The 13,811-nt window shown below is 23.2% G+C and overlaps 6 protein-coding genes across 9 annotated transcripts; 1 reads left to right on the top strand and 5 right to left on the bottom strand.

The window, feature by feature from the left end:
* Nucleotides 1-934: 934 nt before the first annotated feature.
* On the bottom strand, nucleotides 935-2,240 carry LOC122714014 (39S ribosomal protein L43, mitochondrial). The gene is made up of 4 exons (XM_043934986.1): nucleotides 1,958-2,240; nucleotides 1,562-1,668; nucleotides 1,246-1,451; nucleotides 935-1,161 (listed from the first exon to the last, which is right to left on the bottom strand). The coding sequence occupies exons 1-4, from the start codon at nucleotides 2,092-2,094 to the stop codon at nucleotides 1,036-1,038; spliced, it is 576 nt and encodes a 191-aa protein (XP_043790921.1). The 5' UTR covers nucleotides 2,095-2,240; the 3' UTR covers nucleotides 935-1,035.
* An 86-nt stretch (nucleotides 2,241-2,326) lies between these two features.
* Nucleotides 2,327-3,336, bottom strand: LOC122713940. The gene is made up of 3 exons (XM_043934781.1): nucleotides 3,329-3,336; nucleotides 2,719-2,999; nucleotides 2,327-2,610 (listed from the first exon to the last, which is right to left on the bottom strand). Exons 1-3 carry the CDS (start codon nucleotides 3,334-3,336, stop codon nucleotides 2,384-2,386), a joined length of 516 nt encoding a protein of 171 aa, XP_043790716.1. The 3' UTR covers nucleotides 2,327-2,383.
* On the top strand, nucleotides 2,909-6,516 carry LOC122714013. 3 transcript variants are annotated; one of them, XM_043934985.1, is made up of 7 exons: nucleotides 2,909-2,942; nucleotides 3,611-3,729; nucleotides 3,823-4,139; nucleotides 4,347-4,784; nucleotides 5,186-5,374; nucleotides 5,470-5,677; nucleotides 5,748-6,516. In XM_043934985.1, the coding sequence occupies exons 2-7, from the start codon at nucleotides 3,714-3,716 to the stop codon at nucleotides 6,068-6,070; spliced, it is 1,491 nt and encodes a 496-aa protein (XP_043790920.1). In that variant the 5' UTR covers nucleotides 2,909-2,942; nucleotides 3,611-3,713; the 3' UTR covers nucleotides 6,071-6,516. The 3 variants fall into 3 exon arrangements, with proteins under 3 accessions (XP_043790920.1, XP_043790919.1, XP_043790918.1); XM_043934984.1 differs by lacking the exons at nucleotides 2,909-2,942; nucleotides 3,611-3,729 and having other exon boundaries at nucleotides 3,986-4,176; XM_043934983.1 differs by lacking the exons at nucleotides 2,909-2,942; nucleotides 3,611-3,729 and having other exon boundaries at nucleotides 3,986-4,188.
* A 481-nt stretch (nucleotides 6,517-6,997) lies between these two features.
* LOC122714012 (aldo-keto reductase family 1 member B1-like) lies at nucleotides 6,998-9,061 on the bottom strand. The gene is made up of 5 exons (XM_043934981.1): nucleotides 8,904-9,061; nucleotides 7,729-8,208; nucleotides 7,437-7,643; nucleotides 7,218-7,366; nucleotides 6,998-7,149 (listed from the first exon to the last, which is right to left on the bottom strand). The coding sequence occupies exons 1-5, from the start codon at nucleotides 8,979-8,981 to the stop codon at nucleotides 7,107-7,109; spliced, it is 957 nt and encodes a 318-aa protein (XP_043790916.1). The 5' UTR covers nucleotides 8,982-9,061; the 3' UTR covers nucleotides 6,998-7,106.
* Nucleotides 9,062-10,813: 1,752 nt separating this feature from the next.
* Nucleotides 10,814-11,721, bottom strand: LOC122713918. The gene has a single exon (XM_043934754.1). The coding sequence runs from the start codon at nucleotides 11,648-11,650 to the stop codon at nucleotides 10,814-10,816; it is 837 nt and encodes a 278-aa protein (XP_043790689.1). The 5' UTR covers nucleotides 11,651-11,721.
* A 181-nt stretch (nucleotides 11,722-11,902) lies between these two features.
* Nucleotides 11,903-13,593, bottom strand: LOC122713982. Of its 2 annotated transcripts, XM_043934886.1 has the most exons (3): nucleotides 13,267-13,399; nucleotides 13,007-13,165; nucleotides 11,903-12,876 (listed from the first exon to the last, which is right to left on the bottom strand). In XM_043934886.1, exons 2-3 carry the CDS (start codon nucleotides 13,069-13,071, stop codon nucleotides 12,093-12,095), a joined length of 849 nt encoding a protein of 282 aa, XP_043790821.1. In that variant the 5' UTR covers nucleotides 13,072-13,165; nucleotides 13,267-13,399; the 3' UTR covers nucleotides 11,903-12,092. The 2 variants fall into 2 exon arrangements, with proteins under 2 accessions (XP_043790821.1, XP_043790822.1); XM_043934887.1 differs by lacking the exon at nucleotides 13,007-13,165 and having other exon boundaries at nucleotides 11,904-12,876; nucleotides 13,267-13,593.
* Nucleotides 13,594-13,811: the final 218 nt, after the last annotated feature.

Here is a 13,811-nt window from a genome sequence, read left to right as displayed (position 1 = left end):
TCATTTTAATATTTTGTATCGATATTTTTTATATCAAATACTAAAAATAATTGATAATTATATATGTAGAATATGTATATTTTATTTTTTTTATCTATGAAGTTCGCACGCATTAACAAAATCGCACAAAAAATGAATTATATTTATAAGTTGTTATATGAAAATTGAATATTATAATAATATTTCAATAATATTATAATAATAATAATAATAATAATAATAATAATATAATTTATTTAAAGTGTAATATAGTTGGTCAAAATAGTTGAATTATTTCATATTGGGCATAATTTTGTTTCAAAATATTGGTGCTATGTATGATATAATTATTCAATTTTTTTATACGAAAAATGCTAAAACATATTTTTATGTAATTAAAGTATATATAAAAACAAAAAAAAATTTATGTACCTGTCATATAATTCTGACATTAGTATAAATATTATTAATAATATTAATTATTAATATGTATTAATAATATTATATATTATATATAATATTGATTTATTACACATCAAAAATATTGTACATATGATATATATAAGATACTAGTCACTAAATGCTTACATTAAAAAAATAAAGCACAAATAAATATTTATATGATTGTTATGTAATTGTCTGGAGCATACATTATATTTGATAATTTGAATACATTAATTTTATGCAAAATTTTATTAACATAGTATTATATAATATAATAGTATTATTAATATAGTATCTATTAATATAATATTACAATAAAGCCTGAAAAATATTTATATGCACTAATAAATAATCAAGTAAATTTATAAGTTATATTTATATATTTTTATATATTTATTTTACAATAATCATAATCTAATAATAATTATATAATTTTAATGATTGGATATATATATATAAAAGTTTTCTTCTTATTGAAATATTAAATAAATATAATTTTTTGTATTGTCACATAAAAATAAACAAATCAAATATTATTTTAAAAAGCTATAATAAGCTTTGATTCAGAATATGTTAATTTTTAGTTAATTATTTAACATTGAAAATTATCATTTAATTAACATTTTCTTGAATCTTATTTTCTTCATTGAGTTTTTCAGCTTCTTGTTGTTCTTTAAACAATCTAATCAATTCCTCTGTAGCTGTTGGTTCCAATTTAATACATTCTCCAAATTTTTTCTAAGAATAAATGAAATATATAATATATATAGTTATAAAAATGTAATAGAAAAGACATTATATAACAAAAAATTCAATATTTACATTTGGGAATTGAATTTGATTCAAAGATGATTCTTTAAAAGTAAAAGGTGTCCAAGGTCCTTGAATAGAAGGAAAATCTGTGTGCCATAATTTAAGTAATCTGTAATCTGGACCATTATGATACTGAGTTTTTAATAATTCCATCCATTGTATAATGTCCTCTCTACTATAATTAGCAATAGACATCCAATGTGTCTCTCCATTTACTATAAAATAACATAGATCTATGTTAAATATTTATTTAATTTATAATTTATTTTTAAATTTTTAATTAATATATTTAAATCTTACTTCTTTAAAACAATAATAAACTTACAATATTCCGCTTTTAAAATTGGATATTTATGTCTTCTTGGTTTAACATATACTACAACTCCAGGATTTTCTTTTGCATAATTAATTAAATCATATTCTATAAAATTCCTGTATAATAAAAAAAAAACTTTTTTTTTATGTATATATATATATATATATATATGATATAAGATATTTATAATTTATAAAAAGAGGTTATAATTTGTAAAATGTTACGTACGTCGAGAGAAATAAATAATTAAACAAATAAAAAATAAGTCAAATATATTAATATTAAAAAATAACTTTAATTTTTTTTTTTAAAATTCATAACTTTTTTTTATTGTTATATCATTATATATATATATAATATAAAAATTTAATAGTGAAAATAAGGTTAAATAAGGAAATATTTTACCTAGCTCCAAGACTAGCACCGTGATTTTTACAAAATTTTATAGTTACTCTTTGTAATTGACACACATAACGACCAACACCAATGGCAAAAGGTGCACGCAAAAATCCATATTTTTGAAATAGATGTTTATTCGACATTTTTGTTCACTGCTGAATATCTTACGTATTCACTCTTTCCCAAGTATTAACTATATTATAATGATGCGCATAAGCATATTTTTGCACGGAAAAATTGTTAACATTTATAGGTTATTTAATCATTAATATTTATATATTATTAAAAACAATTTTTTTTATAATTTTGTGTTTTAATATATTTCTTTTACATTTTAATTTTTCTTATAATTTATTTTATATATTTTAAATAATGAAAAGAGAATTTAAATTACGCGACTTCAAAGTCAAAAAAATGAAAATATTGCATTATCTAACTATTGTCAAACCATCGTGGTTCAATTACATTACATTTTACAGGTGGTAAAGGAACAGGTATTATAGAAGGCAACGATGTAGGTAAAAATTCTCCTGGCCAAAGATGAATAGCATCCATAAATAAAAAACCAATGAGAATGCCATGCATGAGTGGAGCTAAAATTCTTAACAATCTACTTCTAGGTGGTTTCTGTGGCCATACAAAAATTAATCGAGATCCATCTATTATGGAAAAAAATAAAAATGATTCTTAATTTTAACATATAACTATTTAAAAAAATATATATAAGATATATATGATAGAATATATATGGAATTCAGAAGCTCTACTTGTATTGCGACGGATAATGGATGATTTAACATGATGGGGACTGACACCGGGAGGAGCACTAAATATTCCATTTCCGCTGCAAGTCTTTCTTTTTTTATAACTAAATCTGCGACCACCGCTCTGTCCGTATAATACACGATCTTCAAAATTACGTTCGTAGTTGGCTCTAATTGAGCCTGTGACTGTACTTCCGGTGCTATCTTGAAGAGATGTACTAGTTCCGGTTAGCAAAGAATATTTATCATCATCCGTGTCACGACTAGTCAAGTCCTCCGTTCTTCTGTTAAAAATTCATTTGAATAATAGCGTTGTCAAGTTTACTATATATAATATATAATATGTATATTATTTTGAATTTAATTTTATAATTTTACTAACTCGTGACTATATCGAGAGGTAACATTATCCACTTCGATTTGCTCCAGATTTCAAAGAATTCGATATGTTTTATATTTTCTTCACTGAATTGAAGAAATCTAATACATCTTGAACAATTCGCAGAAACGTTATACTAATGCATGCTGATTTTCGTTGCGCGTAAAACTATCAAAAATGATCGAAAATATCTGAAAAAACATACGATCTTATTCGATAGTTTTTTTTAAGAACAGTACCATTGCTAATTTCAATTAATGTATCTTTGTTGAGAATATTAACTTAAAATAAATATATATATATACATATTTATATATATATATATATATATATATACACATATATTATTCTACTTGAAACCGTCAACAGAAAATACATAAAAAAAAAAAAAAATTAACATTCACATTTAATATCAAAATTTCAAAGATAATTTAGTCAGATACATATATAATTTTGTTATAATTTATAATTTTAAAGATTAGAATGATATATTGAAACATTTAAAATTCTATGCAGGAAATCATAATAACCTGTTTAGACTTAAAGTATACCTATTTATATATAATATAATTCAAAGTGATAAATTCTTTATTTTGGAAAAGAACTTTAACAAGCAAAAATGTCTCGATGTAAATGTAAGTGACATAAGATATTTATTTTTTTTTATTATAAATGAAATATATTTTTAATAAAACATAATTATTTAATTTTTCTTTTCTTTATTGAAGGTCCAAAATCAGATACGAAAACGACCGAGCATCACTCGCCGTATTTCGAGGATATCACGACGAAAATGGAAGAACGTCGTTGCGATCTTCTTGGTCGGCATAAATATTTAAAAGATAAAATCACGACAATGGAACGATCAATTCCGGCATTGATGGCATATAATATGTGGATGTCAAAAAAATGTGAAAATGCGCCGTATTGTAAAATCCGCGAGATCATGAAGAAATTCGCTCCTTATCCGGATCAAACTGAGAAACTTCTTGAAAATCTAAAGAATACTGTGAAGAATCTGAACAAGGAGACCGATGAGTTGCATGTACGGAACGATTGAAATTCAGCGATTAATTCAGCGGGTAAATCTTAGTGTGTGTGTTTGAATCTTTGTGTTCGTTATAAAATTTGACGTATTATTAAATACATCTATTTTTTATTGTACTTTTTATAATTAAAATTTTATAAAATATTATTAATTTATATAAAATTTATATAATGTATATAAAAATTATCGATATTTTAATTTTAGGAAAAAATCATTCAAGCTGATGTTAAGTTGGAAGAAACGGAAATGGAATTAGAATCTTTGGAACTTATGAATAAAGAATTGAACGATACGGTGAATAAATTAGAAAAGGAAATACGATCTTATACTACTCCAAGTCTTCATTCGATACATTCCGAAGACTTACTCTGTTTATCAAAGATTCGTCAATTAGCTAAAGAAGAATTAAATTTGAAGAATTGCATTAAAGAATTAGAACAGAAGGAAACGATATTTAAAGAACATATGGATCGATTGTTGACATCTAAGGAATATCAAAATATTTGTGATCGAAGAAAAATTATAAGTTGTACTCAAGATTTAAACAACAATGATAAGAAAACATCTTACATGCGTAAAAAATATGGATGTTCTAATCAAAATGATTACGAATCGAATAAAAAGCAAGGACAGAAACAAATTGTTAGTAAAAATTATTCTGTAGTATAATCGGAAAAAGGATTCTATATGAGATAAATGTCGAAAATATAATTATCGAAAATATAGAATAAAATTTTTTTTATTTGAAGCTTCGTTTTCGAATAATAAATTTAAAAATTTTTTAAGTACATTAATGAATATTTGGATATTTCTCTTAAAACTATTGAATAATGCAATAATAAGCAAAAAATATAGATTTATATTTTTTTTTTAAATTTTTCGATTATATATATTATATATTTTTAATATATTAATATATATTCAATTTAAAGAAATTTCATCTAATAATAATAATAATAATAATAATAATAATAATAATAATAATAATTTCATAATAAATTTATTTATTCATGTTTATACATGAATAAATATATGTTATACAGAGACATAATGACATATTGATTTCTACATTGGGACAAAATATTAAACAGGATCAAGAAACTAATCCAAAATTATCCGAAAAAAAAGTTAAAGAAAGATCTTCCTGGATGTCAAATTGGTGGGCAGGCAATCAGAAATCGGAAACGAAACAGATATTACAGATGAAAAGTGCAAATCCTACGACATTAAATGTTAAAAATGATATATAAGAATTTATTCATTATAATATAAATATCATAAAATTATTTACTGATATTTATTTTACGATCCATCTTTTTTCCGATAGAAAATGGAAAATCCTACTTCTGAGAAATCAAAAGATGATAAATCATCAACATTTAAATCAAAATCGGCACAATGTCATCGTCCTTGTTTCACCTCTCAGGATTTTGAATATATTTTAAAAAAACTCATTCCTCCTTGCAATATTTCCTGCATTACATCTTTAAGAAAGCCTTTCTGCGAACAACCACGTTATAAAATGGAAGAACATGGTATATAAACTAAATTATATTAATTAATTTTTTAATTATGAAAACAATTTAATATGAAAAATAATTATAGGTATTCGTACAGGGTGCAAACCACATATGTTATCTTATGATCTCAAAGGTCCCTGTGAAATTTGTCCTTTGTTGCCTTGCAATATACGTCCAATCGGAAATTGCAGATGCAATTGTAAGGGCAAATGCGCAAGTGGATTGTCAGATACACTATGTAATTGCAGTGATGAACCATTAGATCCTTCGGAAGAATATCAACCAACTATAAAGCAACTAGCTGATTTACCAAAAGTAGAAGATAGTGAAGATAGTGAATATTGCGAATGTTGCTTATGCGGTTGCGAAGATAGTGATGAACATTTGTGCGAATGCAATAAAATGTAAATGTAATTCATTCGTTCTTCATTTTTTATAACGGTAATTTTCCCTAATTTGTATTATACTTATATACTTACTATATACCATATTGTAATAATGTAATACAATATACCATCTAATATCTTGAATTTCTGTCTTTAATCTTATTAGTTAATTAGAACAAAATAATACAAATAAAGTAAAAAAAATAATACATTTGTATACAATATTATATATTACATATTATATATATGTACATTGTGTATGTTATATCAGTTAAAATATTTTTAATATTGTGTATCATTTTAACATTTAGATATATTCAGCATAGATCAGAAGTCAAAGTTGAATTTCATAAATAAATAATAAATGTCAAGATAATAAATAGATATAGCGAAAAACATAATTTTTTAAAATGCATTAGTCTAATACGTAAATATAGATAAAATAAATTTTTTTAAATCTAAATTCATAAGAAAATAAAAGAAGAAGCAATTGGCTTATAAAAAAAAATTTTCTATCATAAAAAAAGTAATGTAACATATATTTTTTGTATTATACTTATATACCATAATACCTTATTATACTATATAAAAATATGCCATAACGGCGATAATTCCATGTTTGTATTCCATGTAACATGAACAATTATTTCCGCTAATAACCGTTAATTAACCGATAAATATTCCTTTATCAATAGATTATTAAAATGAGGTTATCAGTATACATAATATTTAGATTACAATATTTATTATATACAAATTAACATTTATATTTTTTTATATAATATGAGGATTTGTAACTGGAAAAATATTTTTATTAAGAATGAAAGAAAGAATATGAGATGAATATATTATAAATAATTTTATTTCAATTCTATTATTATATAAATTATATAATATAATTATTATATAAATTAAATAATAATTTGATATAAAAATGAAATTGAAGTTATTATTAGAATATAGTTTATTTTATATGATTTTCATGTAGAAAACTTACAGAAAAAAGATATTGTAAATGTTAGATATATATTATTACTTAGAATTATATAACTTATTACTTAGAATGGAATGTGGAATGGATAATGAGGGCTAGCCTCCGAACTGAAAAAAATTAATGTTTATGTTAATTTTATAAAAATTATTATAAATAAAAATATTAAAATATTTACCCTATTAGTGGACAAATTCTACCATTACAGTCAAAACTATCAATATATTCAATATCTTCAGGGGAAAGTTTAAAATCAAAAACTTCAACATTTTCAGCAATTCTTGATCTTGTAACTGATTTAGGAATAACTATATGACCACGATCCAACTGAAAAAGAAAATAAAATTAGAAATTAAATTAAAAAAATAATTTATGAATAGAATATTAATATATGTACCTGATATCTTATAAGAATTTGAGCAGGTGTTTTATCATATTTCTTTGCAACTTCACTCAATTTTTTATCATCTAATAATTTTGGGTCATCTGGTTTAGCCCATGGTCTATCAGGTGATCCAAGGGGACTATATGCAGTAATAAGAATATCTCTATCTTTACAAAATTTAGAAAGCTTCTTTTGAGTAAGATATGGGTGACATTCAATCTATAAATATACATTAATACATTAATACATTATAAAAAATATATTTTTTATATATTATTCTGATTTAAATAAAATATATACTTACTTGATTTGTAACTGGCTTGATAGTGCAGCTTTTAAGAATTCTTTCTACTTGTTCAGAATTGAAATTACTAATACCAATATTTTTAGTAAGTCCTTTAGTTACTAAAGATTCCATAGCTTTCCATGTATCTACATAATCTGCATCGCTAAAAGTAGTAGAACCATCAGGATTTTGTGGAAAAAGATTATCTCCTTCCTTGAATGCTACTGGCCAATGAATTAGATAAAGATCTAAATAGTCAAGACCTAAATCTGACAAAGATGTTTTGATAGCAGGTTCAACCAAATCTGGTCTATGGAAAGTATTCCATAATTTGCTTGTGATGAAAAGATCTTGTCTTTTTACAACATTTTGAGCAATTTTTTCTTTAATAGCAATACCCACTTCTTTCTCATTGCCATATACATGAGCACAATCTATATGTCTATATCCAATATCAATTGCATCTTTAACTGATTGAGTCACTTCTCCAGGTTTGGACTAAAAGATATATAAGTAATTAATTAATTGAGAAAAATGAATTGTAACAATTTCATAATATATTATATTATAAAAATAAAAAATATATTATGTAATAAAAATTATTTCTGAATCAAGTTATCTAATTTTGATAAGTTTCTTATCTCTATTTAATTATATATATTCCTATTAATTCAAAATAACCAATGTTACGTACTTATGTAGTACGTATATACGTATGTATATACGTATGTACATACAAAATTCATTCTAGCAATGAAAATAAAATTTTATTTAAGTGAAATATAAATTAAAATGTAAAAAATTCATAATTTTTTAAATTATAATATAACAATTTGTTATATTATAAAAACATTTATAATATACTACATTTTAAATAAAGACAGATTTATTTCGTAACTTCGAGAACATTGTAGAATATCTTGATCTTGTATCTTAAATGACATATTACAAATTTTAATCGATATATAGGAAGAGAGAATGAATAAATTATTAGAGAATACGAATAAAATTAGAGAAATTTATTAATAAAACTCACAACAAAAATTGTATAAATTTATATTAATAATAATGTATATTATTTATAATATACATTAAACACAGTTTTATATATATATATATTTTGTAAAAATAGATTATAAATTATTATTATTATACTATATATTATAAATTATTATATTATAAATGTTACTGACCTTCCATGTACCAAGTCCGAATACCGGTATTTCGTTACCGTTATAAAATTTTAACATTGGTGCACTATTTGCAACCATTTTAGTTGTTATATATCTTATTATTTGAAACAAAATTTTGAATACTTTTATTATAATCAGTCGTAATAGCAATCGTAATATAATGCCGGTAGATTTTCTCAGCTTCCTTTATAAATATCCTACGTTACCCCGACTCCTCCTCTAAGAACATACCCGTATATCAAAAAATGAAGTATGATTTATCGTTTCGTTTATGTTATTCTCTATTTATTTTTTTTATATATTTCAAAAATAAAAATAAAATTAAAATCATTTATATATTTTTATTAAAATAAAATATATTTTTTCAATTTTATATCTTGTAATTTAAATATTGCTTAATCCATTTAACAGAGATTTTCTTTTTAAAATTTCTTTTTTCATAATGTTAATATATTAAATTTAAAAATTTATTATAATTAATTGATAATCAAATATTTTTATATATTTTCTATAAATTATATTCGTATTTATGATTTTAATATTTTTATGTTTTGGTATTTATAATTTATATATTTAAATTTATTTTTTATTTTTTAGATATCAATATTTTACGTCTAACATATTTTTAAAAAAATTAATACGAAAAATAAATTTTATATATAAATATTGGAAAAATTGAAAAAAAAACATGGCACTTTTAACCCTCTAAAAGTATACTGCCCTGTTTTGCGCAGCTTTTCTACGCATGCGTTTTGCGATCTTTGTATATGTGTTGCATAATAACTTTATATATTATATAGAGAGATTTATCGATGTGTATGTATTTCGACGTAGCTCGACAAGTCGGCAAATTCGTTAACAAGAAACGGGCCCTATGGAAAATTACAGAATCCGTTAGAAGTAACAAAGGACAGTTCAATCCCTTGATCGTTAAGAATAAATGAATCAATTACTGAGAATAATATATTTTAACAGAAATGGATTATTTTGAAATATTTACTTTATAATCATATTCTATGTTATATTGAAATTTCGAATATCAAATATTATGTCAAAAACATTGCATTTGACAATATATAAATAGCCTTTAAATCAAATCTATTTAATTACTCATTCAAGATTAATAATGAAATATTTTTAAAATTTTAATATATAATAATTTTAATATATAAAAATAAATTATTTAAACAATAAATAAAAAATAATAATATGTTATACAAATTAATTTATATAGTAATTTATATTTTTATTTTAATTTCGGTATATGTACATTCAAGTAAGTATTTATAATCTAATTTAAATAAATGATTAAATCGATTAAATTTTTTTATATATTTTTTTTTATGATTCAAATGAAATGATTCAAATGAGGTATCAAAAAATTATTGATATTTTATTTCACGATAATAAGAGCTTATAAAATATATGAATAAATTTATTATGAAAGCATATGAAAGAACAATGACTATTTAAATATTTTAAAGATAATAAAGTTGAATTTTTATATTCATTATCATTAAAAGTTTTTAATTATAGAAATATTTTTTACATTAAAATATCACACTATATTGGAACATAGTTATTCTATATTACTTGATGAAAAATAACCTAAACTAGAAGATATTAAAATCAAGCTTAGATGTATACATTATATATTATTTGCTTTGTTTTAATAAATTGACATAGTATGTGATATTTTTAAGTAATTGATAAAATTAAATAAATTTATCAATTTTTTAATTGATAAGCTATTAACTGAATTAGCAAAATAATTTTAATTCCTATACTATATATATATATGTATAAAATTCCTATATTATGTTTGTGAAGAAAATAATATCAACACATGTTTAACAACAATTTGAACGAAATAATACAAATTTATACCTAATTTATGTACAATTATCATATTATGAATTATTATTTATCAATTTATGTATAATATTTAACAATGTTGGGAAAATTGGAAAAAAAAATATGCAACAATAATATATAAAAATTCCTAACCATGCATAGCAGAGCAACCAATAAATTTTACCGCAAAAATAATCGAAGCAAGTATAACTTGATGTTTTGTAGAAATTAGATTCTATTTTTGAATCTGGTTTTTTTGAATTGTTTATATTATTCATAGATTCATTTTTTCTTTTATGATAAATAAAATTTATTGTATTTTCTTCATTATTTTCCTTAACATTATTTTTATTTATTATATTATCTCTTGGACGAATTTCGTTGCTAAGTATAACATCAATTTTCTGTTTGTAGTAAGACCAATCCAATGTACTATTATTATTATGAAGATAAGAAAATTTCTCGATCTTTCGAAAAATTAAAAATTTTATAACATCCTTGACTTTTTTTTGAAAAACTTCTTTGTTACATTGTTTATTTGATGTGTCCATGATTCTATTGAATTTGATACGTTTATTAAAATAATTATTTTCTTTCTTGATAGTCTCTAATAATAACTCCATGATTAAAAAGTTAAAGAATTTAGTTTTAAAATACAAAAGGTTTTCCAGATCATTCTTTATATTTTTTAAGGTTCTATCATTGAAAATATCCTTAAATTCATATAAGTAGATTTGATTATCAATTTTCAGGATTATACAGCCAAGTATCGTTAGAATAAAATCCATTACTCTACTCTGAGTGGTTCTTCCCTTTTTTAAAAAAATTGATATTGTTTTAAGCTTATCGTAGGATAAAAATGAATCGTTGGACTGGTTCATATATTCCAGCATAATGGCTGTTCATTAGATCGATAACTTCGAGGATTTCGATATTATTGTCTCGTTTTTGTTTTTAAATCGCCTTTCCATTTGTTTAAATTGATATCGCAAGTGTTATTTTCTTTTATATTACACGATTAATTGCACGATTAATTCATATTTCATATTCAAAAATTATTTAAACGATAATTTTATAAAACTATCATTGATTTTATACGATTTTCACAGTGTCACCAGTACAGTTATATTACTGATAATATTTTTGTTTACATTTAGTCAATAGAATCTTAGAAATGGATTCGGTTCGAATTTATCGAAGGAATACATAATAAATTGTATTCGTTAGAACAAATTTTATTGATTCAAATATGAAGAGTTACAAAAAGTTATAAATAAGAAGTATAAAAAAGAATAAAAACAGGAATGGAGAGAAAAAATTGAAAATAGAACTGATTTATATCGAGAAATTATTTTCAAAACCAGAATCCTGAAAATGATGATTTCGAATTGGGGAAGATGTACGATTTCTATTCACATAAATATCTTCATAAAAAGTGGAATTTGTACGTGGATTTCCAAATCTGATATCGGACGAATTTAAATGTTCCAGGGAGTTCCAAGCATTTCCGGAAGAACTCTCAATTGTATCATCTGGCCAAATGAATTCTGCATTTCCTTCCACATAAGAAAGAAATGGTTCTGCAGAAATTTTTTTTTTCGTCGTGAAAACATCGTCCTCTTGCAAAAATTCTTCTTTTATCTGTTTTTCCAATATTATGAATGATTTCAACGAATTGCTGAGCATATTATCTACTGAAACGAAACGTTTCAACGAATTGTTTGTATTGTTAGTTTGATCAATTTGTTCCACAATAGTGTTTTCTTTCTCTTTTTTATTCGAATTCAGTATGGAATCTCTCATTAGAATCGGTATGTCTTCGTATTCTTTATGTTTCAATGCAATGCCACTAAATGTAATAACATCCGGTATCGAGGACATAGAAGTAGCTGCTCTCGGAATTATCGGAGTTTTACCGACTATGTGTGTAGTTTCATAGGTATTTGTCAGCTTGTCGAAGGTCATCATATTCTTAATAGCATCACGGCATTCTTTCACTTTATCGAGCATTCTAGATCTCCAGGAGCCACAATAAATTATTGGCGATCGAATATTCTCTAACGATAATAATTTTTTATGCGTCGGTGATTTAGTTTTGTTAGAAAATTTTGTATTCCACCTGTAATATCATTTAATGGTTTCGTTCAGTGTTTAAAGTGTTTGTTTTACCGATAAAGAATGATATTGTAAAAAAAAAAAGATATCAAACACGTAATTCAATGCATACGGTGGTTTGCTTAGAAACTTACGCTTGTGTGATATGATTCATGATGTAATTTCTTCGACCATATATGTACCGAAATAACAATATCATGAATACGTGACTATTAACAGATTGATAACGAGTAATTTCTCGAAGGTATCAGTTTTATTATATTGTTATTTCTCGAAGGTCATACTTTAATTTACTAAACATTGCACAATAGGTGGGAAATTCAAGTTTAGAACACGTATATTTCATTTATTATATTTAACGTATAAATTTTACGTATAAATTTCAGAAACTTACATGCTGTTTCGAATTATCGTTTTCGAATAAATTCATTTGTACTTTTAATGATGGAAGAAAGGAAAATAGAAAGTGAAAAATACCATCAAAAATGTTAAATGCTATCATATTCCGTATGGCAAAAAATTCCACTCGTATATTATGGACAACGAACAAGCAATTTTGCTTGTTGAATGAATCATCCTAAAAAAGGGTTCTCGTTTGCAAGAGCCTTTGGCATTCATTGGCCTTGAAGAAATCTTGTTCAGAATTTTTAACGTGTAAAGTAATATAAAATCATAGTCTCCTTTCTAGATAGGATTTTATTGTACTATGATTCGAATTTTTCTAAAACAATACAAAAACATTTTGTTTATATATTTTATATTTACATTGTGTAAATTTTTTTCATTTAAGAAATTCGAAGAATAATTGTAATAATGAAAGAATAAAAATTAAATCCGCTTCGTTTTATTTCGTTAATTGCATTTCCGCTATCACGTAACAATTCCGCCGATGTAATTTATGTCTGCGTTCTTAAAAATAGTTTTTGCCAATATTTCAAG

Source organism: Apis laboriosa, unplaced genomic scaffold (assembly GCF_014066325.1).
Source record: "Apis laboriosa isolate Shangri-la unplaced genomic scaffold, ASM1406632v1 scaffold26_cov146, whole genome shotgun sequence".
Classification (NCBI taxonomy): domain Eukaryota; kingdom Metazoa; phylum Arthropoda; class Insecta; order Hymenoptera; family Apidae; genus Apis; species Apis laboriosa.
This window is presented reverse-complemented; position numbering and strand designations above follow the sequence as displayed.

Coding starts and splice junctions, on each gene's coding strand:
- LOC122714014 (XM_043934986.1), bottom strand. CDS start 2,094: ATGTCGAATAAACATCTATTTCAAAAATATGGATTTTTGCGTGCACCT. Junction 1,452..1,561: donor AATTTTAAAAGCGGAATATT/GTAAGTTTATTA, acceptor GTTATTTTATAG/TAAATGGAGAGACACATTGG. Junction 1,162..1,245: donor ATCAAATTCAATTCCCAAAT/GTAAATATTGAA, acceptor ATTTATTCTTAG/AAAAAATTTGGAGAATGTAT.
- LOC122714012 (XM_043934981.1), bottom strand. CDS start 8,981: ATGGTTGCAAATAGTGCACCAATGTTAAAATTTTATAACGGTAACGAA. Junction 8,209..8,903: donor TCGGACTTGGTACATGGAAG/GTCAGTAACATT, acceptor TATATCTTTTAG/TCCAAACCTGGAGAAGTGAC. Junction 7,644..7,728: donor TCAAGCCAGTTACAAATCAA/GTAAGTATATAT, acceptor GTATATTTATAG/ATTGAATGTCACCCATATCT.
- LOC122713982 (XM_043934886.1), bottom strand. CDS start 13,071: ATGATATTGTTATTTCGGTACATATATGGTCGAAGAAATTACATCATG. Junction 12,877..13,006: donor ATGAATCATATCACACAAGC/GTAAGTTTCTAA, acceptor ATGATATTACAG/GTGGAATACAAAATTTTCTA.
- LOC122714013 (XM_043934985.1), top strand. Junction 5,375..5,469: donor CAAATCCTACGACATTAAAT/GTTAAAAATGAT, acceptor TTTTTCCGATAG/AAAATGGAAAATCCTACTTC. Junction 5,678..5,747: donor TTATAAAATGGAAGAACATG/GTATATAAACTA, acceptor AAATAATTATAG/GTATTCGTACAGGGTGCAAA.
- LOC122713918 (XM_043934754.1), bottom strand. CDS start 11,650: ATGCTGGAATATATGAACCAGTCCAACGATTCATTTTTATCCTACGAT.
- LOC122713940 (XM_043934781.1), bottom strand. Junction 2,611..2,718: donor CATTATCCGTCGCAATACAA/GTAGAGCTTCTG, acceptor TTTCCATAATAG/ATGGATCTCGATTAATTTTT.